Below are 24,611 nucleotides of genomic sequence, written 5' to 3'. Positions count from 1 at the left end.
AAAGCAATAGTCCAAGGATAACCCAGCACTATTTAAAGGTGCTCTAAATGACAGTACATGAGTTATCACTAACAGAAGTACACATGATCCTTTACTGGTAGCCTTCTAATATAAAATATATAATATTATTTGCTGGAGAAGTTAGAAGGATTTACATCATCTAAAATTTAAGAAATATATGGAGATTTGTTTGTGTACATACAGTTTGGAATTCCATAGGAAGCTGTTGATTCAGACTCATTTTGCAAACATGTCGAGCTTTTTTCAGCAATTCCTTGCACTTTTCAGCAAGAACTTGCTTCCTATCATCCAGTTCATTAAATTTTTCCTGTTAGAAAATATATTAAAGATATTAAAATACATATATTTTTCTTTATTATAAATTTCCAGAGGTGACACTAAGCATACTAGCAACAAAGAACATCGATCAGAGAATATAGCTAAAATCAGACTGTTTAAAGATTGAAAATCTGTTTTAATACACAAAATTCATTCTGCCTCTCTGCTTGAAGTCAAGAGATGCCAAGGTAAACTGGTCAAAAGCATATTCTTGTAATATAGCTAAATTTATTTTCTGTCAACTAGACAAGTGTGCATGTAGATTCAATATATGTCTCAAAACAGACTAGAGGAAATTCCCTATAAGTCAAAATACACTACTGAGCTCCTTATTTTTTATTAACTACCATTTAACAATATTTATCTACCTGGGAGAACACGGTGGACAGGACATATACTGAATCGTATTTTAGTTGAAATTTTAGAGTAAACAATGACACAATCAGAAGTACTTCCTTTGCTGTTCCATATTCTACTTCTGTAATACAGCCAGCATAATACAAAAACGAAAACACACGTGATTTTTAAACTAGTGCTGAAAAATAAGTTAAAAGTAGGTATAGTTTCTGGTTTTGAACAGTGGTCTCAAGGCTAAACTCTTTGGCACTTACCATAGATAAGTGGCTACCCCAGACCTATGATTTTTATAATGCAATGTTATCACAATAGTAGTTAAAATACAATACACAAAATATGATACCTTCATGAAAGACTAAGCTAAAGATTATCTCAAATAAACAGTATTCAGGCAAAAAAACTTTTAGAACCTTAAGTATCTCTTCCCCTTTGTCCCAAGAAATCTCACTCACTTCTCTATACACATGGTCCCTACTGCAGGCCTGCTGCTTCCAAATGCTAAACTGGCAGTGCTTGGGAGTAATCACTTGCTGCTGTCTCCCAGCTCAAGTGAGCACCCAACTGGAGATAGATGGAAGCTGTCAACCACTTAAGAAGTGACAAGCAGTACACCCCAAGAAACCAGGGATTTTACTCAGTAATTACACATGCACCTTTTTAACATACAGTTACACCATGGGAATACACTGGTTTTTACTTTTATCAAAGGCACACAATTCTAACTCAAAATCCATATGCACAGTATTTTGCTTCAGAACTTTCTTCTGAAAACTTGGAAGGTTTACTTAAGTTCCTACATTTGGAGAGCTTTATCTTCCCAGTTTTTATTGTTGTACACTTCAGTTAAATATGGGAGCCCTCCAGTGGCAAAAAAACCTCTGAAGTGTTTGTTTGGAGAGGATACAGTTAGGTAAATATTTATTCCACATTTTTAAAATACAGGACACAGACATTGATAGCAACTCACATTACCTTCTGGCAATTTAATTAATCTTTACTAAATACAATCATGAGTGATCATCGATGGAGTTCTTACACTCAAGAATTAGGGTTGCTGTTCTCTACAGCATGTATCAACTAAAAAATCCTGGGTTTCCCTCCCTCCACCAATCACTAGGAAACAGATTCTGCATTAGAGGTAAGCATTTCGCAGTGTTCAGAAACACAATGTAAAGCTAATTTTTCTACATTGGGTTGATGTTTTCAGAAAGGTTAAAAAAAAAAAAAAGGGTCTTATTTTAGATATTCCCTCTCCACTTCATAAGGTCTATTGTAGAGAAGCAGGAAAATGTCACATGGCGGGGGGGGCAAAAAGGATTGGCATTAAGCTATACAGATAGAACACCAATAAGTGGAAGATGGCCCTCCTTCTGGTTACAACCAAGATTTTATGTCATTAGCACAAATAAAACTGTACACTACGACTTATATTCCATTACACATCTGCATATTCCATTCAATAAACAATTTTAGAGAATATTTTAGAAACTTCTAAAATAAAATTGGACTACATTTTGGATCCCAGATATTGAAAAGCCACGTGGCTTCATCTGAAATGTGCCTGACCTCATGATAATAGAGACAAAGGATCCAGTGAAAAGCAACACATACATATTTTTTTATACAAGAAACACCAATTTTATACTTATGTGTTTTGACCATTTCCAGAGCTAAAGCCAGTTCTGAATCATCTGAAATGGGGAATCTTATCTCTCAATTGTACAAAAAATTCCCATTTGAAACCCTGCAGAGTTGCATGAAACAAGATTTCAATTTTATCTCTAGGCACTGAAAATCTGAAATAGATTAAACATTGAATCTGACCCAAGCCTAAGGCAAGTATAATTCTTCAGGGCGCAAAAATGAAAATACATGTTCGGGCAGAGGAAAACCTCAGCATTCAACAGGGAGGCTGGAAATCAACAGACATTTGATGTGGTTGTGAAGCATATACTGACATGCATAAATGCATTGACAGTTCAACAAGTCTCAATTTTGATTCAGCTTTGTCAGTTCATTGTCATGGCAATTAGGTAAATATAAATAAATAAAAATACCCAAGTTTTGATTCCTTCTCCCTCCTATATATTCAAAAGTGCATGGCAATATTAAGGTTCCTGTTGATTTCCTGAAGGCGCCTCAATAAAACCATCTAGATAAAAAAGTAACTAAGTAGAAAGAAGTACCATCTTGCATAGAGGTGCTACAATGAAAATCATAGCCTAGAGCTTTACATTTGTTTGAGCCAACAGCATAAGAACTGGCCTGGAAAGATACCTTTATTCAGGTACTTCAGAAAATTCTGTACTAGTGTGGGGCTGTGATTACAGCTTCCTGAAAGGCAGCTACCAAACAGCAGAAACAATATTCTATATGCACAAGCAATCTGTATTCTATTGTGCTCATCAGTAATGCAACTGGTTTTGTGCAAAATAAGAAGCTGGTTAAAGAAAATATAGTTACCAGTAGCCAATGTTTTCTCATTAATTTGTGTTTAAACACATGCATGGTGACAGTATTTAATTATCTGAAGTTTGGGAATTTATACATAGAAAACCAGAATCTTCATTTTCTTAAAACCTGGCTTAAGGAGCAAATGCTGCAATGTACATACTAAGTATTAATAGCAATTATTTAAACAAATTTACACCAAATGAACCTGAAAATTAACAAGCTATCAAAGTAAGACAATTAGCAAGACTCTTTCAAACAACCATGATAAACATGCAGGCAACTGTGCCAATTATCTAAGAGCAGATGGGGCTAACAATTCTCCCTAATGTTCAGTATGGGTCACCAAACACAGATTAGCTTCCTAGGGTCATTAATTAAATTCAATACTAAGAGTTGTTAAAATAACACTGAGGTTCCCACTTGAACTGCAGTGACAAAATACAAACCCCAGAAATCTGTTGCTTCTAACTTGACTTGTTCAAAAACATGTACTTTTTTGGCCTTTCCACCTAAGTAGTTAAAAAAAACCCTGCCACAAAGCAACAAACATGCTGCTCTCTCTGCAGTATCCCAGCGTGAAGATGTCACAAAAGGAACATATGTGATCTTTTTTTAGATATACTAAGTGGGATTTGTACTTGCTTCAAATCTTAAATCAGATACTCAGGTATTACAAAGACTCAAGATTGCTTGGAGAGATAAAGACTATGAGTAAGCTCTAAGTATTAACAAAGTTTCACAGCTTCTTTGGCTGATACCCACCATTCCAATTTCAGTGAATGCATCATGACCGGCACATGACCTACAAAAATGTCTGATGATTAAATAGGGAAGTAATGGTCCCATAATTGTAAAGTTTAGGCTCCAATACTCAGATTTTATACAACACATTTGTTTCTATTTCTGTTTGGCTTCCTCCTTTTTGCAGATTCATTTATTTTATAAGAACATAAAGCAACTGTTTGCACAACTTCCAAAGCTGCCCATGAGGGTGACATCACAACACTTAGGGGAGCAAGACTACCATAACGCAGTAGTGCTGTAGAAAAAAAATTATCACAGCCAAAGCCACCAAGAAGTTGGAGAGAAGGGCCAATTTAAACCTATTATTACAAATAACACTTAATTTGAGATGAAGTTAAGAAATACTGAGGTTTTCCAAGAAAGTGTATCGCTTCAGGCAGCGAATAAACCACAGAATGTACAACAAATATATTCACAAAAAAAAAAAGGGACGGGGCTAAAGATTTAATTCAAAAAGACTCAATCAACATACAGTATATGGGGAACTGTGGCTTTGGACTTCCACATACATGAAAGCTTATGATGTAATTGAACACTCAGAAGAGTTTTCCTCCAGAGAAGTTAAACTTCCCAAAATTCTAATCACTGAGATTACTGATTTGGGGGCTTTTTTTCTATTTTAATGTTCCTAGAACCAACCATCCAAAACAGAAGCTCTGATATGACTTCCTCTACTTATGTGGTTGAATGTAACCTAGTAATGACAATTAATGGGACTTCAGCTGACTCAAATACCTCTTCACTAGGGAAGGAGGCAATCCTTATTTCACCAGGAATTACCAGAACACTTTTACCTTACCCATCCTGTTTACTGATCTGACCAGACATCTACTTGTCCATCAGCCCAAGCTACTATCTAAATGTTGGAGAACATGGGGACAGAGAACTAAAAACATTAAATAAATTTCCCAGTGACTACACACATGAGGTTCACAGCTCTGTAATGTATTTTCACTCCTTACCATGCTCCAGCAATGAAGTTATTTACACTGGATTTTGATAAAAGTCTGAATAACAGCTGCATCACATGACAGAACTGATGCAACAGTGATTTTCCAATTAATATGCTGTACTTGTCTCTGTCTTCAAGTTATTTTTTGCTCCTTTTAGGAAGTTCTCCACTTCCTAACTTTCCTACAAGTGATGATACCTATAACCTCAAGTGGTTTTCTAAATACAGACCAAATACTTTTCATGCTTTTTGGAACTGCATATCCATCCAAAATAACTATCACTTACCTTCTGAACTGCTTTCAAATTTAACAGCAATTATTCCATTTTTTAATCTTTTAAATAAAATTGAATTAGTAGTAAGTTATAGTTAACCTGACTCTTGAAAGACAACCAAAAAACTTGCCGTCTTGTACTTTGACAATTTATTCTCTAGTACACTGAAATACTGTGCTACACAAATACAAAACCTGATCTCTATGCACCAATCCATGAGAGATGACAGCATCCTTTGCTCTTAGAAAAGAATACTTGACTGTGGAACTAATTCCTCAGAGACTGTCTTTTTACTTGAACACAGCACAGCTTCCTAATATGATCAATAGAACGACTGTTTACTCTCCTTCCTGTCCTCCAAAAAATGTATTTACAGTATGAGAATATAAAATATGAAAGAAAAGTAAAACAGCTCTGCTCCACTCCAATACATACTTTCTGGTTCATCTTGAGCTTACATCTCCCATATGGGTTGGGGCTACTTATCTGTGACAGAAGAAAAATAATACTTCCACGTAACAGCTAGCCTCTTTACACACACTATTCATTATAACAAAAAGATCCAGGACATGACGACTGTTCAGCACATTTTCACAGAAGCTTAGGTTTCCTGACTGAGGAAGGCAAAGCTGCTACTGAGCTTTAAATGAAGAGACTGAAGTCAAACTACAGAAATCAAGGCTAAATATTTAGCAGTACTAATACTCATTTCTAAACAAAAACACAGAAGCATACTTTCCTACACCATAAAGACTTCCACAGATGTTTTCACACCAAATATCCCAGTATTCACAGAAATGGTTACCTCTGCAGCTCTTAGCTGTATACTTGCTTCTTTATAGTCTGATTCTAGTCTGTTCTTCTCAGCAGCCTCTGTAGCATTCTGAAGAACCAAATCTACTTTGAGGATGTTCAGTGATATGCAATTCTATATAGAAAAACAATAAATATAATTTGTTTCCACAGCAGACTCATATGATCACTATCAGACTTTAGAAACTGTCAATTTTTCAGTCCCAGCATATGATCACACTCTGTATTCAGTTCTTTAACACTGCAGTCAAATTCAATGAAAAAAATAAAGGTGACTGATTGGTGACGCAAGCTCTTCAAGATGTATAGTTCCCACATACTTTTAATCTGTAAGCACATACCTATCACTTGCAACCAAACTATTTTACACCAAAAAAAAGGGACATGCTTTTTCCCTACACCCTATACTCACCTGTGAAACTGAGAAAAGACAAAGCCATTCTCAGAGACAGAATCCAACAGGTGGATTTTGGTAGACTTCATAAGTCACTGAGATGGAAAAAGGTCAAAAAATAAAGACATATGTGCCTCTCTCACTGAGAATGCAAGATGACTGACCGAATGTACAGTGACTCATGTCTTAACTGAAACAGCATATGACAAGAGAAGCATATGACAACAGAAGGAGGCTCTATTTTAGAAGTTCCAAAACTGACTTTAGTGATCCCCAGAACCTGATTTGACAACTCTGACACTAAAAATTATTGCTTCTTTAAACAAGTCAGACTTGGAAATTGTCCAGAGGCTTAAAAATGAGCAATATAAACTTGATTGTGTGAAGGGTAGCTTCAGATCTTGAATGACAAGGCACTGAGAACACCATCTTTTTTTTTTTTTTTTTAAATTGTCATATAAATACAAAGGAATCCTCTCTCTTAATGAAAGGGAGGACAAGCTTCCAACTGTAGACCTAAGGGAACTGCAGGATGAAGTTTGAGTGTTAGCTTCTGACCACAATAGCGAGCCAAGGTCTGAGATATTTACTATTTGTCATATCAACACAAAGTTTCTAGTGTGAACTAGGACATAGGTATAAGTTTGTTTCCAATCCACTTAAACAGTTTGAAAACAATTATCAGGCAAGTCAACTGAAAAAAAAAAAAAGTTGTAAAGAAAGGAGATGAAAAATGGAAAAAGTCAAGGTTGTTCAAAAGCAACAGCACGAAGACAACTACATGCAAAAGCAGTGCCCGAATATGAAACAGTAGAACAAGGCTATTTCTGCCAATTGGTTGTAGAGTACTGACATGTATTAATAAGTGCCAGGTACACTCTGCCTTGTGTATTGGTGTAAAGATACATGAGCCTGTCAACTCTAGTTGATTGTTCCATATCAGCCCCAGAACTCTTAAAACAGATCATACTGCCACCACACAAATATACAGAAACCCCATGCATGTTTTACACTTCCTTCTGTGGCAGAAGTGACTATGCCCAAAACATGAGTACCTTAGTTTTTATCACTTTAATAGCCTACAGCTATTATAACTACAAAACCAACTGAAAAAAGTACAAAGACTCCCATAACCTTGGGACCATTTACGAAGATTGGCTTGAGGATGACCAGAAATGTATGTATTTCAACAACTTTGATAAAATCTGTAATGAAACATCTTTCTTGTATGAGTCCATTTTCTCTTTTCAGTACATACTAGCATATATTTCCTAAACAAAGGGTGAAAATTAAGCTTTTGTAATCAATAACTATTTCAGGCAAATACCACCCATCTTCCCCTTACACCCTGGTACACTGAGAAATATACAGTATATGCCAAATCCACTTTACTCTACTGGATGAAAAAAATTAAGACACTCCTTCTGTCAGATCATAGAGCAGCCAGTAAACAACTTCAGCTGCACTTTACAACAGCAACACACTTAGACAGTTTATGTACTGGGAAATGGGCATCAAATACAAAAATCAAAAGCATGTTCTAGAAATTCCTGTTCTAAATTACTGTTATTACCTGCATAAATTCTGCAAGTTCTGTAAAGTAACCTACAGCCTAAGAAACCCTTTTAACATGGCAGGTGTCTTCTACCATGGTTTGGAATTTTCAAAATTACCTTAGCCAGCTGACCCAAAGGTGATCTCTGAAACACTCCAATTGTTGCAGCCCGTATCTATCAGCAAACAAAAACAGCCCACCCATTTGAAGTAATTTTTTCTTTCTTTATTATATAAATACTAACAACTCAAATATATTGAGATCAGCCTCACTTCAAAGGTAATAACTCTTTACAGGGGTAAGCAAGAACACATTTCAGTGTTAGGAAGGCACAACAAAGGAACAACATATATGCTCAAAGCTGCAAGAATGGTACCACTTCTTGCTGAGTGCAAAAGCACAAGTAGATTCCCTTGGAACTGAAGGTAACTGTTTCTTGATCCTTGGTCGTTTAAATAAAAAAAAAAAAAAATTCACTTTGTGGCAGCTCCCATTATTAGAGCTTACAGGCTAAGCTAAACCAATTAATTTCAAACTGGTTTCTTCTTTCTGAGTTAAAGAAAACCCCATGACACTGGAGCCTGAGACCTGAATACTTTTCACATCTTAGCTCTCTTCTGCAATCATAGATCCTTAGAGTTTCAGGTCAATTTTTCAAGACTACACTTTTTTTTTTCCAATAAAAACAAAACTAAGGAGATTATGAACTAGAGTGGAAGGAACAGTTCACAGGCTTATGCAGTATTCTGAAAATGCACAGGCCGAAATGGTTACAGCAGCTCATTCCTAGTCTTTACTGAATGAGACCACGGATTGTGAGACTTCAGGTGACTGAGAGTCTCAATAAATCAATACAAGCAATCTACAAATTGAATCAGTAATAGATGAACAAGTTCAAATTCATAAAAGCTTCCAAAGATGTTTATCTTGAAGCAAGTTAGTTCATAAACATTTACAGTAACAAATCTAAATTCTGCATATTGACTTAAGTTACAAGAACTGGACTTTTCATAATAGTGGAACACCTACCAAGTTAAAAATACATACCTTTATGAGATGCATTAATTCAGTTACAAGTTTTGCTTTCTGGGTATTTATTTCTTTGATCTTCGCATCTGCCTGTTGAGATTCTTTCTCTAGGTTGATAGCATCTTGTTCCAGCTGTTTTAAACTATGTGAGGAATCAATATTTAATCAATCCCGATTAAAAACAGATTGTACAAAAATACAAAGATTTTTCATTTTGATGATGAACCAACAGTTAGCAAGAATAGGAGTTTGTATACCTAAATATTCCAAACACATTAGAGGCATTCCCAATCTATGCATGCTCAACCTAAGAAATTAAAAAGACAAAAAAATTGTAATTAAAGAAAATCTAATTTTGGCTTCTATGGGCATCACTCAGCAACTACACACTTTTACTTTTCTAAGTTTCAGATTTAAAAAAAAAATCAGCATAAGTATGACATTTTATTTCTGCTGCTAGCTCCTTGCAACAATACCACATAGGAAAGTTCAGGAGGTCTGCTTAATTATCGCCATATATACTTGCAAAAAAATTCGTGTCTTCAACTTACCACAGAAAACCAGAATTTTCACACATTTTAAACCTCAAAACCACAAAACTATGAATAACTTTATATGAAGTAATCATGATGCTTAGTGAGCTGCAAACTAAAAACCAATCATTCATACTTTGATACCTGGGAAAACTATGGGGCAGGTCCCCTCAGAAAACAATTCTAGAGGCATAAGAAAGAAGGTGATCAGGAAGAATCATCAAGTATACATCATACATGATAAACCCAACTGTGAAATGACTGGATGACAGGAGATAAAGCGGTTGCCATTTACCTCACTTTTAGTAAGGCTTTCTGTTAGAGGTTATCTGATAAAAGTTCACCCACACACCCAAAAAGACAAGACAGTAGCAGGTGGAGGAAGCCCAAATAATACCCTATTCTGGATACATCCAGTCCATCACAGAAGTCATCAGTCCATGAAGTGTCCATCTCCACAAGCCCAGATGAGAAAAGGGCACCCTAGCAGGCAGGAACCCAAATTAAGGACTCAGAGGAAGGGACACCCTGTCCAAGGACAACCTCAGCACCAGCATCCAGGTGTGAAACCGAACAAGGTAAGTCAACACCACAGTACCCTCTGGACTGAGGGAGGTTGTTTTCTGAGGGTATAGAAGATGTTATGGGATGCACAGAGAAACATGTTGAAACTGTACAGGACTTACTATTGGTTATTCATTGGAGAAACCAAATGTGGAGAAAGGGAGGGATCTAGTTGACTTGGAGAGAAACAAGTGTGGGAAAACAGAGGGATATGAGGATAAAAGGGACAGTTACATGTACATAGTTGGCTGGACAACACACTTATCTAGCCATACCTAACTGGCACACCCTCTTCTTATGAATTCCATTTTTCACTACTTTCCTGGGTGAGAGACTCTATTCAGCACTTGTGTGTGTATGGGAATCTAAGTACAAGCAATTATAGCCAGATCACATGTCAGAGGAGGAGGTCTGTGGTGCCAGCAACTGGAGAGACCAGAGTGAGTACTTACATGACAGCCACTGGTGGGACCACAGGTCAAGAAGCCTGTGTGTCCATGGGACCAGCACCTTGTACAAGTGCAGGTGTGCAAGTGTCTGTTTGATCCCTAGCAAAGACCAAGCCAGACTAGCTGGCAAGTAGGTGAGTGGTCTGGGAACCAAGGGAGTGTGTCAATAACGGTGCAAGCACAGGAAGAGACAGCTACTGGAAGGACCAGGGGAGTCCAGCCTGGCTGCCAGAGACCATGAGGTCTGATGTCTCTAGGGGTGACACCAGTTGGCATTTAAGGCTAAGATGACAGGGGTACTGGATGCTGGGGACTAGAGGAGTCATGGCTACCTCTTCACATCTGTATGCCTGTGTTTCTCTAAGGACAAACCCACAGAATTAGCTACTGGGAAATCAGGAGGTGCCAGACAGTTCTGCATGTGTACAGACAACTGGAGCAAGGCTGCAGCCTCAAGAGGTTTGCATGCCCAGGTACCAACAACTGAGGAGACTGGTCTAAGCACAGCTACTGTGCAGACTCAAGAGTGTCTGGACCCAGCTGCTGACGGGATCCACAGTGCCCGTATGTCTGCATAAGTCTCACTAGGGCAGCCCTGTCATGCTCGGAGTAGGAACATGATGAGGCCACTGGTGCTGTGTTTGCCCTGTTGCTCTGGATGTCTATCTGTGCTGTGTGGCTGGCTGTGCGTAAATACATACATATATGCTGTTTAGATGTGCTCTGTGTGAATGGGTCTACTGGGAAGACAGGTTCAGCCTCACTAGTGGTTGCATCAAGGCAGATTAAGCAGCATTAGCTCCAACCCTCCTCTCAGGCTGCTGGATCCAGACCCCTTCCCCTAGCTTTTTCAATGTTGTCTCCCACAATATTGCTGTACTCAAGAAGCCTGGATAAGCAAAAAGAAGTGGTTGGATGGTCAGGCTCAGAGGGTCATGGTTAGTCTGTTGTATTCTGCCTGGAGACCAGTATCAAGTGGGGTACCACAGGATTAGTCCTGGGACCTGTCCTGTCCTGCCAGTGATACAGAGGAGCAGACAGAGGGCACTCCCGTCAAGCTTTCAGATGACACTAAACTTTGGGAAGCAATAGGTAAGTCATTCAGTGGGGCTCTGCTGAGGCTGGAGGAAGAGGGCAACAGAAGGCTTGTGAGATTCAGCATGGACAAATGCTGAGTCCTGCTCCTGGCAAGAAAGTGGGTCTGGCACTGATACACGCTCAGGGCAGACTGGCTGCAGAAAAGCTCTGCAAGGAAGGACTTGAGGTACTGGTGGACAATATGCTGAGCACAAGTCAACAGTGGGCCCTACCAGCAACAAGGTTCTGCAGGATCCCTGGCTGTATGAATGGAAGCACAGGCAAGAGGAGAGTGTTTTTTCCTCTCTGTTCAGCACTGCACCCAGTGACTCAACACCAATCATCAACAGCATTTTGCTCCTGCCCCAAACATCAACAAACCAGAACAGGTCAGAGGCTACATACAGTACAGGCCCTGCAAAGACAGGATGAGGGTGCTCAGCTTGTTTACCCTGGACAAGAGACAGCTTTGGGGCACCTAACAGCAACCCCCCCACTATCCTTCCAAAAAGGAAGCCACTGACAGGATGGAATCAAGTGGTGCACGGTGGAAGGATGACATACAGTGGACATAAGTTGAAACAAACAAGATCCTGGCTGGATGTCAGTAGAACATTTTTCCCCATAAGGACAGTCAAGCAGTGGAAGAGGATGTCCAAACAGATCATGAAATGTCCATGAAGACTTTCAAGATTCAGTGAGATGCGGCCCTGAAAACCTGGTCTGTATTCAGTGTTGACCTTGCTTTGAGAACATGACTACATAAAGTCCCTTTCAATCTAAGTGATTCTGCCATTGTACATTACTTTCAAAATTTTATCCAGATTTATTAAGATATTACCAATCAGAAACATGAAGATTTGAAAATAGTGATACTCACTGCAGGGATTATTTAAATAATTTCTATTGCTATAGAAGGACATCCACATTATACCAGAAAATTTCTAACAGTCTTGTTTGTGTGAGGATTCTTAGCTCTATTCAAAATTAGAGTGCAATTATCTCTTTTAAAGGAAAGGATTTAATCAATATTTGTTTAGGTAAAGGGTCTACCTCCTGCCTTCAAACCATATTCTATACTCTAGTAAAGCACCATGACAATACATGTATCTCTAATAAGAAACCTGAGAGCAATATTTGGCTTTGAGGCTAAGCTCACAATCACACTGCTTAAAGCTGTTTCTTTCACAGTAACCTGGACCTTGTGTCTATACAGCAGTTGATTCTGGTCCCACTCATATCCTTACAGCCCTATTTTTCTCTTATTCAGGTGTCCCCCCCCCCGCCTCACCGCCATTCCATGCACCACAAGTAGTACAAGAGGTGTGCACACAAGCACCAGCACTAACTTTCAGAAAATGAAAAGCAGTGCAGCATAAGAACATTGAGGAGTATTTGAGGGTACAAGGTTTGCCAGAACTGTGTCACAGAAGTGGAGGGAGTGAAGCCTGGGGCAATCTTGTCTACACTGCCTTCTGGGAGTGTGAGTTTAAGTGAAACACCATGCAGGTTGTCCTGTATGACAAAGCAGTAACAAAAGAACTAATTGTAGATGCCCACAGAACCAGAAAATATGTTAAGACAAATACTGTGAACAATCAGGGTCTGACTTGATCCCTGACATGCTTAGCACCGTTTACATACGTTACAGTAATATGTGCTACCAAGACAGAAGACTATGGTAATATTTGGGTAAATGTGTGTAATGATTTCTCACTGGAATCCTATTATTTTATTACCAGAAACCACCTGGAACATTGTTACATGGTTGATTAAACACAGTCTTAAACTCCATTTCTAAACAAGTTCTTTGTCTTATCATCACCTGTATCAGATGCTCAGCTATTTACTTTGTAAGTAAGTACACACCGAATTAAGAGGAAGCCAAAATACCTTTGTGACTAAAACTGCTCATGTTTCAAAGATAATATGGCTTGTTTCCTACCTATCATACTTGGCACTGATTTTTGATTGCAACTGTGTCCTCCTGTTTCCTCTATCTAAAAGCTCTTTCTTCTGTTGTCTGAGCTCATTGTCTCTCTGTTCCAGATGTTTCCGTCTCTCAGACAGTGTAGACAAACGCATATCCAACGACTTTAACTTGTTATTGATGTCCTGAAATAAAAGAACACACACCATTAGCGTTCTCACTACAAACATACCATACTAACACATACAAGTAGGTTATGCCTATTGCAAAATAAAGAGGGTAGTAGTTCACATCATACACAGCTCAGAAATAAATTCCTAATAAATTCCTACCTTTTGTTGGTTTTCCAATCGTCTTCTTTCATCTATATCCACCGAACCTGTGAGAAACTCTGCCTCCCTCAGGGATGTGTTAATAGAGAGGGTTAGGTTTGTATAAGCAGATACTTTAATAATGTATTTTTCCTCTGCTGTGTACATTTGCTTAAGCTTGGTTTCTTTTATGACCTAAAAAACACACACCAATATTAATCTGACAAAAGTGTCACTTAAGGCAATGCTTTTCAGAACAAAGAATAAACAAGGTAAAATCCACAGTAAAGACCTTCAGCTTATGCAAGACTCTGACTTGTTAACAAGCCTTTGCAAACAGATGATGCTAACTTTAATGCACTGCTATACTTGTAATTCAGACCAGTGAGCAAAGAACTATTAAGATACTGTCAGAGTATGTTAACATAAGCAATTAAAGAGGTTCTGATTATTCCTATATTACAGCTAGACACTGGAAAAACCTGTTAATATTTGTACTGCACCATGAACAAGGATTGTACTGCTGTAGATGCATAATATACAAATGTAGCCTGTGTACCAGAGAGCCAAAACACATTTAAGAAATTAATAGATGAAACCATAAAGATGAGGTGTAATGCATGAACTTTAGTGAAGTAAATGTATCTGTATGGAAAAAAAGACGTATAAAAATACTAGCGTTACTATTTTTAAATGACTCATGTCAAAAAAAATATTATAAATAACCAAAGATTTACCATAACACAAGGTAGTACAGTACTTCAAAAGGATATAAAGTGTACAGTAAAGCAGGAACAGATATAAGTCTCCAGAGAACAATGTAAATTTGACTAAAGATTTTTTCAGTTTATATACACAGCAATATTATGTAGATTTGGTTCCTGGACACTGAAAACAGGCTTATGTTGCTTTATAGCTCAGACTGTGGTTGATCACATTTCCATCTTAGTGGTTTTTCCACATGCTCAGCTCTATGAATCAGTTCTCCCTTTAAACTTTCTCTGGCATGTGTGAAACAAAATGTTGCAAACAACGCATTTTTCAATCAAAAATAGTAAAAAAAAAAATAATTTATACGACTGAACTGAGAAAGTGTCATGTGTAACACATTCAGAATAGTGGCTCATCTTTGCCCCTAGATCAGGGATTTTTTCACTTGCTTCCTACAGACCTCTGGAAAGGATGGAGTATCTAAGGCGTAGTAACGACTGGTTTACAAAATGTAACTCAAAGATCTATTATATAGTTAATCTGCTTCATCAGGTGATAAACATGGAGTAATGGAAGAATTGCAGTTTAAAAGTCAAAAATGCTCAGAAAAAAAATTAAGAGCTTTTCATCTAGGACTCCTTCCACTTTTACTTTCCTCTTAGAAATCTCTCATCCTTAGAGCCTCAGAAACATAAGACAGGAAGGAGCAACAGCTACCCCAATAAAACAGGAACTGCTCTCTATTTGCAGAGCCTGTTCCCCCAGTTTTTAAAAAAAGCAACTCTTCTTTTCAGAGAGACCAAAGCAGTCTTTTGAAACCAAAGAAGAGTTCATTCTCTTGTACAAGACAGACAACAGATGTCCACCAAAGACAGAAGAGTGAATAAAGATTTAAACTGAAAACTGTCAGGTGTGTTAGCCATTAAAAGCCAGCAATGCTTAGCTTGCAAGAACCCATGAAAGACTAAGGTAGGGAGATTATTCCTAGTGGGAGCTCTTAGTCTATTTCTAAGAATCCAAAAGGTTTATATATGATTTACCACATCAATTCTGATTGAAGCTATACAACTGTATTTGCCCGAAACCGAACACCTTAACATATTTTTTTAAAAAATAGCAGCTTCTAATTGTTGCTTTAAACACGACAGGTCAACATTGTCATGTATTGTTAACTGTTGATTAAAATTTTGCCCAGAATATCTTAGGCACCTGAAGTAACAGTTATTATAAAACAACTTCATAAAACTGACCTGAAACAGTATGCAGGTGAAAGATATATTTAACTTCTGTGAAGTACTGCATTAGATTGACTGGATTTGTTAAAACATCTTGCAATATGTTTGTGTACAATGTTCTCAGTTCTAAAGGCCAAATAAAAGGCTAAAGCAATTTTTTGTTTTCTCCACATTAACTTGCCAAAGAATTTCTGAAATAAAACTCTAGATCACAGGTGTGTTTGTGCTATGCAGGACATCTCACCCTTTCAATCATGTTTCTGGTCTTCTCTGTTCCCACAGGGACATCATGAACATGGTACTGGGAGCAAAGATAACTCATCACAAGACGAGGAGCATCAAATAACTCTCGTAAATATGAGAAAAATCCATATTGGCTGAAAAAGGAGTAAAAAAAAAAAAAAAACAACCATGCATGAGAAACAGAATTTTGCTGATAAGCAAGCTCAAGTTACTGAAAGGTCAGAAAGCACTCCTGCTAAGCCAGAATTGAATTGGGGAAAACTTGATTTGAATAGAAAATTCTAACATATAGCAACAACATCAAAATACTGTATTTAAAACCATTTCCCACTGACATAATCTGATACATACTGTAATTCTTCAATAGGTCTCGAAGGTAAGCTTTTAGCACATGATTCAGCAGGCGAGCATACAGCATTCACTCTTAGTTTCTGATGATCACGCATCTAAATATAGATTACATTAGATTATTTAGTAAAAAAAAACCCAAAACAGAAAAATTCACTACATAAAAATCAAGTATTTGTTCTTGATTCACAGAATTTGAATTATTTTACACTGACAACCTCTGGAAGAACACACAAATATCCACTCTGGCTCAGGCATGACTCAGTTCTCTAAAAGTCAGGTTCAGTTAATGTCTATCCGTTTAAATACCATGCATTAGAGAAAACAAAGCAATCAAAGAAATCCAGAGCTAGGTGCTCAATTGAAATAGCCAAGCTGGATGTAATAAGGAAAGCCCCTCTTCCAGGCTTTATGGCCATTTTGCACAGATAATGGCAGACCACTGGCTAGAGAGGCTCTGAAAAGTCTGATCCTAACAGGACAGAAAAGATTGAGGATACAAATGAAACATCCGTTTAGCTGGTTAAAGCAGCTTTGCACTAGGTTTCACAACCATGGAGACAAGACAAGCCCTCAGAACCTCAGATATCACCACTCCTGTTCACATATATGAAAATGACTAGCTTCTGTGAAGGGCAGATAGGTCTTCAAACATTGCAGGACAGCTTCTCATTAATCACACTACTCCGTGGACAGTAGTGGGAAGCATGACAGTTATTGCCATATCTTGTGGCTTTTTTCTCCTGCACCATCTGTCTGGCTCTCAAAGCAAACAACCTCCTTATCGCTCCAGGAAACAGCAGTATTAAGAAAGTATAAGCCTGATTTCTGCTTGGACCATTGTCTTCTAACAAAAGATGTCCTCTCGCCTCTTTAGTCAGGAGGCATTGGAAAAACACAGTACTAAATTTGTAGCTTCATGTTCTTGTCATTTTCTTATACACAGTTTCTTCTCCTTAGTGATTACTGCCTTGCCAAGGAACACGAAACATTTCTCGGAAAAATATTCCTGCATCCCTCCAGTTGGTCTAGGCTTTAAAAATAAAAAGAATATCTTACTCCAGAAAAACACGCAAGAAAAACCTTTGAATACCTTATATTACCAATTGCACCGATCTTGCCAATCAAAACTTAATAAATACAGACTTACTTGGTAGACTCCAAAGTTTAGGGCTCCTACATCAGTACTTAGATCAATTTTAACATTGGTGCCTACTTGCCTGCATAAGAAACATTTCCATATCTTCTTGACTCTCAAAAACGAAAGCCCTCATGTCATTGGACGATACGTGATTTTCAACATACTTAGCATGTCTACTGTCTTTCATATTGATCTGATAGTGAAAGGTAATGAGAAAGTCATTTAATACAACTCGACTTAACACCTCCCCCAAAACATTTTAAGCAGCCACATGATATCCAAGCATACATGTAATGAAAACAAAGACAAGTTTAAATGTCTTTAAAGACATATTCCCTGTCATTTTGCAACTAATTCCCTTGGGAAGAAACCTACAGTAACTCACATGTCATTGTGTTTAGTTTTTAGCCATCCATATCTTTTCCCAGCATTCATGGAGCTATCACCATCTCCACCACACCACATCCCCCACTTCTGCTCCATCCTAACTTAACAATTGAAACCACCACCATCTCATGTCTAGTGGCTTTGCTTCAGTACTAAAGGTATATCACTGTTTAGAAGCAGTTAACCAAAGGAATCAAAACCACAAAATGCCACACTCCACAAATTATTCATAAGAGTTCCCTTTGATTTGGACACAGTGAACACCACCAAATACAGAATTGTGAAGCCCTCGAAAGACAGAGATTCACAGATTGATTGAATTCTTAGAATTTTTTTTAAAAAAATTTAAAACCCATGTTTAAGATCAATGACGCTTTTTGTACTTGAATGAAATGTTAATGTTAGAACTCTTCAGTAACTCTCACTAGTAATTAGACATTATGTCACTGTACATGACATCCAAAGGCAAAATTACACAGAACTACATCATTTAATAATCTCAAGTTAGCCAAAGGTTGGGTACACTTACCAGTAATTTTAAAGCTAGAATTTAGATAAAAAAAAAAAAAAAAAAAATCAGACATTAATGAATGTTAGAGAGGTTAATAAGGCCTTAACAAAGGCATATTTTAAAGGAATTTGTAAAATTAACTTGATATGGTCTTCCAGGAAGAATTGGAAGCTCTGGTAATAACAGGAAATACTTGGTATTTTATAATCAAACAAAAGCAATTTTGAACAGTTCTAGACCATGCACAAAGCGTAAGAATTAGTATACAAATATTCAACATTCAACTGATTTAAATTGTACCATTACATTAAAATAAGCTTGTAATTCTGAAAAGGAACAGGAGAGGTAGACTGGAGTTCTTCATCCTCTTCACATTACATGGAGAACATACTGCAAGAGGCTGGGATTATAGTGAAGGAATGCACCAGAAAACCAATGGTCTCTGAAAATTCAGCCCTGCTATTCCTAGCTAGTACAGTGTCCGTCAAACCAATATACAAAACAAAACAGGGATAGATTAAGTATTTGTGTGTGTGTAGCTAGCTGTGCAAAGCCAACCACAAATACACCTGGGGATCACAATGACATGTAACAGTTGATGAGCAGGTTGAGCTACAAGGGGAGGTATTCAATTGTAACTGCCACTGCTTTTTTAAGCAGCCATTAAGAACTACTTAAGTCTAAGTAACTGAATGGATCTTGGAGGAAATTTGCAATAGGCTGTTCCCTGAGGAGGAAAGGGGAAGGAACCACCTCATCTTATTCAATGTTAAATATTACTACATTGCTTATGGAATTAAAATTACATGTAGTTCACAATACTAGTACATCCTGTCTGTAACTGGCAGCTCATTTCAAGATGTGTCTTTAAAGTCTTAAAGTCATTCTTGAAGTTTTGCAAGGCATAAATAAACTAAATATTAACTGGTTAGAGTGATACGCAAGTAAATTTTCTTACCTCAAGCATTATGGGTTCACAAACTTCTTTTTTAAACTTGTCTTTGTTCTGTCTTAGCCACATAAGAGCAGAGTGTGTATCTTCAAATCTTGCCTTAAGATTGTCTTCCTTCATATTCATTATATTATTAAGTTGTTCAAGGCGGTCAGTTATTCCTGAATTTAAAGCAGTTTCTTAAACAGAGTGCACAGCAAGTCCACATTATAACTAGCATTTACCAATATTTATTGACTATGCTATTCCAGCAGTAAGATTGTTAGGAGATGATAAGAACTGAGTTTCCACAATCAAGATGCTGCCTATTCTGAAACTATTAAAGCTCAAAATGTAAAATAAAATTAAGACAATGTGGAAATACAATGGAAGACTTGTGAGGATTGTAAATATGCTCAAGTGACCTATAGCTGGGGTGTCAAAAACATATCATAGTAATTGTTCAGCTTTGTGTGTTTGACATCTAGAACAACTGTGTTTACGTAACACAGTCAGAGGCACCTTATAAAACTGCCTTGAGATTCCTGCCCTGCTACTGGAAAGATCAAAGCACAGTGGAAAACTATGTCTGAGAAAACCACTGATAAATACAGGCAAAAGCAGCAGGTTTGAGATACTTTTTCTTCTCTTTCTGGCTAGCAAGTACCTAGCTCCATGGTGCCTGTGTTCCTGCTTACATGCCTCTGTGCAGGTGCTGTTGCAGCGATCCCCTGGGTCATGAGGTAGTAAGCATAAATTTACTAATTTACTCTTCGCATCTCATCCATGGTTTTGTGGTTGCTCCTGCATCCTGCATCTGTCAACTCAGACACCTACTCAAAGGATAACAAAATGTGGTAGTGCAGTAAAGACACCGGAATTTAGTTCTAAATATATATTTTCGTAACTTCTACCTCTGCATTTAAAATCAAAAATGACCCAAGAGGAAAGAGGTAGTGGGACTAGCAACTCTGAGTGTTACTGCATGGTTGCAGAAAACAAACTGTGTGACTATATTGTATGCAAAAGCATTTTCTATTCAGGAGAAACAGAGATCAAATACTTTCTGTGCTTCTCAAGGTAAAATATATAGTGTCACCTTCCCTAGGTCACTTGGTCTCTCTATACCTCAGTTTCTTCTTGGATTCTATGACAAATTAAGACAGACAGGCACTTGCAAGTGTACTACACTCACTGAGGAACATATACAACACCTGCTACCTATGAAACTATAATTTTAGAATTTTGTTTATTTGAAAGAACTAATTGTAAATCCTGGGCTAGTGTAAAGGAACTTACTGTAATCAAGGTTAGGCTCAAGTTCATTTAGAAAGGACAAGAGCAGCCTCAGTAGCTAATATGTTGCCAAAGAAGTAATTTTAAACACTGCATCTTCAAAGCAAACTGCTTTTGCTTCAGGTTTGGTTTTTTTGTATTCTGCTAACAGTACATACCTTCATTTAATAACAGAAAAAAATTAAACTGGCAAAGCAGTCTCCTTACCCAGAGATAAGAGCAAAATAATTTTTTTGAACAATAGTTTTAGGGTCAATTGCCACTTTTGGATCTTGTTGTTCTATTTTGAAAGTGGCTTCTGTTACTTTTAATAAAACTGATAACAGATGACTGCTATACATGTAAGATACAACTATGAGGCTTGAGGTAAACATCTCAAATTATTTCACTACAGCAGGACAACAAATAGATTCTGTATGAGCAGTCATAAAAAGCCCAAATCAACAAACAAAACCACAAATAACTTACTTTGCTTTTCCCTCTCTTGGTTCATTTTCCCTGCTGTTAGGTCACTGATACCACTATGAATATTTGCCCTTTTGTCTTGTAATTTTTTCAGCTCATTATTAATAGCATCAGTTTGTGGCTGAAGATCCACAGAGACTGCCATTGCACTGAGCTCTTTCTTCCAGTCCTTTATAATCTCGTGAGTGTTGTGGATTTTCCTCTGTCTGTCCATTTCTTCATCTTTTTTCAATTTCAAAGCTTGATTAATTTCTTCAATCTGAAAATGTTGAGCATTTCTAACATTAAAGGAGTTTAGTATACAAAACCTATGACAAACAAGTAGGATATGTGTGCAACTGACATGAAATGCTAATGTTACCATTCACTGAAACTGTTAAAGAGTCTTGTCATTGTTCCAACAGACCTATGACTGTGGAAGAACTGACAAGATTTAGTTAAGATTTAGGAACATTTAAGCAAAAATACAATCAAGACTTTAAATCAAATTTTGAAGTTCCTTTATTTTTACAAAAGCTGAAGCTTAAAGCTCAAGATCTTCCTTAACACATCTGAAAGTTAGTCTAAGATTGAACAAAACCTATAGCACAACTGACTGCACCCTCATACATTTAATTTATACATTTCTTGACCAAGTGTTTAGATGAAATCCTGTAACTGTTCTACAACATCTCTTTGTATTTTCTTTTTAAAAAATGCTGAGCATACACATTTAACAGAAGTAATAACCCTAGCCTCTCACACAGAATATTTGAGTGCATGTTTAATGCTGAGTGCATTACTGTACCATATAGGCTGTAGCTTTTCAAGGAAAACCTGTAATATATAGTATATATACACACGCTGTTTATTCCTAAGTTTGTTGCATCAAGGTAACCATTTTATATAGGATGCACCTGTCCCTTAGTAATACCTGTCTGATTAATAACCGTTTTAAAGATTCACTGTGTACTGGAGAGTGGTGTACAATCACTTGCTGCCTCTTCAGAGGCTTCCCTCTCCACTAACAAAAGAGCAGACAAAAAAACCCTGTATCTGTGTTTTACTGCATAATTTAAGTAGCATTCCACCTGAATGCAGCATATGCTATAGATAGTACTGAACTAATACATCAGCAAAGAAACACCAAGTCATAAATAACAAGTTTCTTACTTGTTTATCTTTCATCTCCAAAGCATCTTGCTTCTGTTTACATTTTTGAGAAATGTCTTTGATTTCATCAGCCTGTGTACAGTAAGATATTTAAATTAGGTAGCCATAAACTCAGTTATATTTGTAAAAAGAAGTTGTATTTTCAAGAACATTCTGTATATGCATAACTAAACATTTATTCCGCATTTTATTACTTAAAAAGTTGTACTTGACAGTTTCTTATTATTCTTTCTTGTATCTGTAACATGTAAGAACCAAATAATGACATATAAACTATTCACAACCCTTCAGCTACAGATCTGCAAATTCAGGCATGACAGATAGGGAAAGTCTCCTAATCTAATCTGAAATTAATATAACTCCACCCCTTGATTTCAATAAAAATGTTACATTGAGATGCCTGCACTTCTGCAACGTTCTTGACTCTTTTTCCAAACCAATTTTACCACAAGGAAAGCTTATATTTAACACTCAGAAGGGCATAAGTTTCTAGGCACAGGGCAGCCAAAACAGAATTTGTCAACGCCATCCCACCTCTGAAGTGCACTGTGCCCAAGCTATATCCTACACAGCTGAGCCTGACAACTTGTTGGCCCATGTATAGGAACACCCTTGCCTCTACTATTTCTCTATCCTTCTCAGCTTCTATAGAGTTGTATAATAATGTAAATCACAAGGGACTTCTGGGCATTGCCCAGTCCAATCCTTGTTCAAAGATCTTACTAGGTCAGGTTGCCCAGGCACTTGTACAGCTGAATCCTGAACACAATGGAAGCATACTATGTTTCTCTACAAACTTAATTCCTTCTTCTCTGAACCCTTAAGACTGAGAAGAGTGCAAGCAGAATACTGGAACACTGCAAAAGGATGGAAAGACTGTAAGTAAATTCCAGAGCAAGCACAGAAACAAACACAACAGTCTTGCTGGAAGAAACGTCTTTTTACAAACCAAGTCACACTGAAAGTGCTAAAATGCATCAAGAACTGAGAAAATAAAACTATACAGAATCTCTTCTCTCTCACAACCTGAAATATGCACAGAAGATTAAGAACCTGACTCCACAGCTGATTGCACAGCTGATTGACGGCAACATGGAACAATATATCTTGATCTTAAAGCTGACTGCTATGCATTACTGATTCTGTGATGCACTCTCCAAAGACCTCTGGCAGGCACTCTGAGGAGGAAGTTCTCTCCCAGGAAACTAATGCAAAATATTGACAAAACAATTCTGAAAGTTCTCAAAATCAGGACACTAGTAGAGAACTGGAATTACATTTTGCAATTATTATTATACTTTCAGTTAACATATATTTATATATACACCTCTCTTACAGAGCAGATTAACAACTGTAATTGTCTTTATGGCTTTCATAAATTTCCACACATACACAACCACAACACACCACATTATACTGTCAAATATTGCTAAAAAATTGCACTGAATGGTCCACTCTGTTCAAATGCCTCTGAAGACACTAACAGAAAAAAATCTAGGCTTCTCTCTCACAATTTTATCAACCTCTTCCTACAAAATGGACTGATTTCTTTCTCTCAGAATCTACACTTCCTACACACCCAAAGAACAAAATTTTACTAGGAATTCTTAGTATAGGCAAATTCTTAAAAGTGTATTAACAGACACAAGAGAAAATATTCATGCAGTGTCTTGATGCATTAATTTCTTCCCAAATTTAGCTCCTCCTTTATTTTCAATCCTTCCACACAGAACCTGTAGCACCATGCCTGGCTTTTTGCCAACAAAGTGCAAACAAAATACAATGAGGAGGCGATTGTCTCTGCTCTCAAGATAATCCTCAAACCAAGAGCAAGATCTCAAGTAGCAGTCAGGATTACAGTTATTTGATAACAGATATAAGTATGGACCAAAGGGCCTGAGGACAACTATGTTCACTATAGGTCAATGTCCCTGAAATGGAGAGAATTTAAAATGCTGAACTGCCTTCCCCTAATGCCAAACGGAAATTTAGCTTGGAAAAAACCCACACTTTTGGGCCAAAAATAGTTACACTTCCTTTTTAATAAAATCGTTCATTAATCAATTCCTGATGGCTTACAGCATAATTACCTGTGAAATGCCCACCAAATGCTTGCCTCTACAAAGATAAAATTGTTACAATAAATTCAAGCAGTATCTACAAAAAAGTGAAGAACTAATGAAGAAAGAGCAATTTAAGTAATTTTAAGGTAAGGTACTTGAAAGCATTGAGGTTTTTGCCTTAAGTCAAAACTATCTCCTGACAGTGCAAGCAGCACTGATTCTCCTTTAAAAGAACTTCATTTTCACAGCCCAGCTAAGAAGGTATATGGGAGAGAAACTAATTTCAGTACTC

The 24,611-nt window shown here is 37.3% G+C and overlaps 1 protein-coding gene across 1 annotated transcript in view; it reads right to left on the bottom strand.

The window, feature by feature from the left end:
- SMC5 (structural maintenance of chromosomes 5) overlaps positions 1-24,611 on the bottom strand; it is a 49,432-nt gene that overhangs the window by 9,093 nt on the left and 15,728 nt on the right. Inside the window, exons 8-18 of the mRNA XM_026866159.1 lie at positions 22,257-22,328; positions 21,108-21,363; positions 19,371-19,525; positions 17,594-17,707; positions 16,377-16,471; positions 16,027-16,159; positions 13,858-14,031; positions 13,541-13,710; positions 8,991-9,114; positions 5,987-6,109; positions 203-328 (exon numbers count right to left, since the gene is read on the bottom strand). Of these exons, the coding sequence (XP_026721960.1) occupies positions 203-328; positions 5,987-6,109; positions 8,991-9,114; positions 13,541-13,710; positions 13,858-14,031; positions 16,027-16,159; positions 16,377-16,471; positions 17,594-17,707; positions 19,371-19,525; positions 21,108-21,363; positions 22,257-22,328 (1,542 nt within the window). The remainder of the gene's footprint in view (positions 1-202; positions 329-5,986; positions 6,110-8,990; positions 9,115-13,540; positions 13,711-13,857; positions 14,032-16,026; positions 16,160-16,376; positions 16,472-17,593; positions 17,708-19,370; positions 19,526-21,107; positions 21,364-22,256; positions 22,329-24,611) is intronic.

Source organism: Athene cunicularia, assembly GCF_003259725.1.
Source record: "Athene cunicularia isolate RWA chromosome Z unlocalized genomic scaffold, athCun1 chrZ_part2, whole genome shotgun sequence".
NCBI lineage: Eukaryota > Metazoa > Chordata > Aves > Strigiformes > Strigidae > Athene > Athene cunicularia.
The sequence above is the reverse complement of the archived record's forward strand: the minus strand, read 5'-3'. Positions and strand labels throughout refer to the sequence as shown.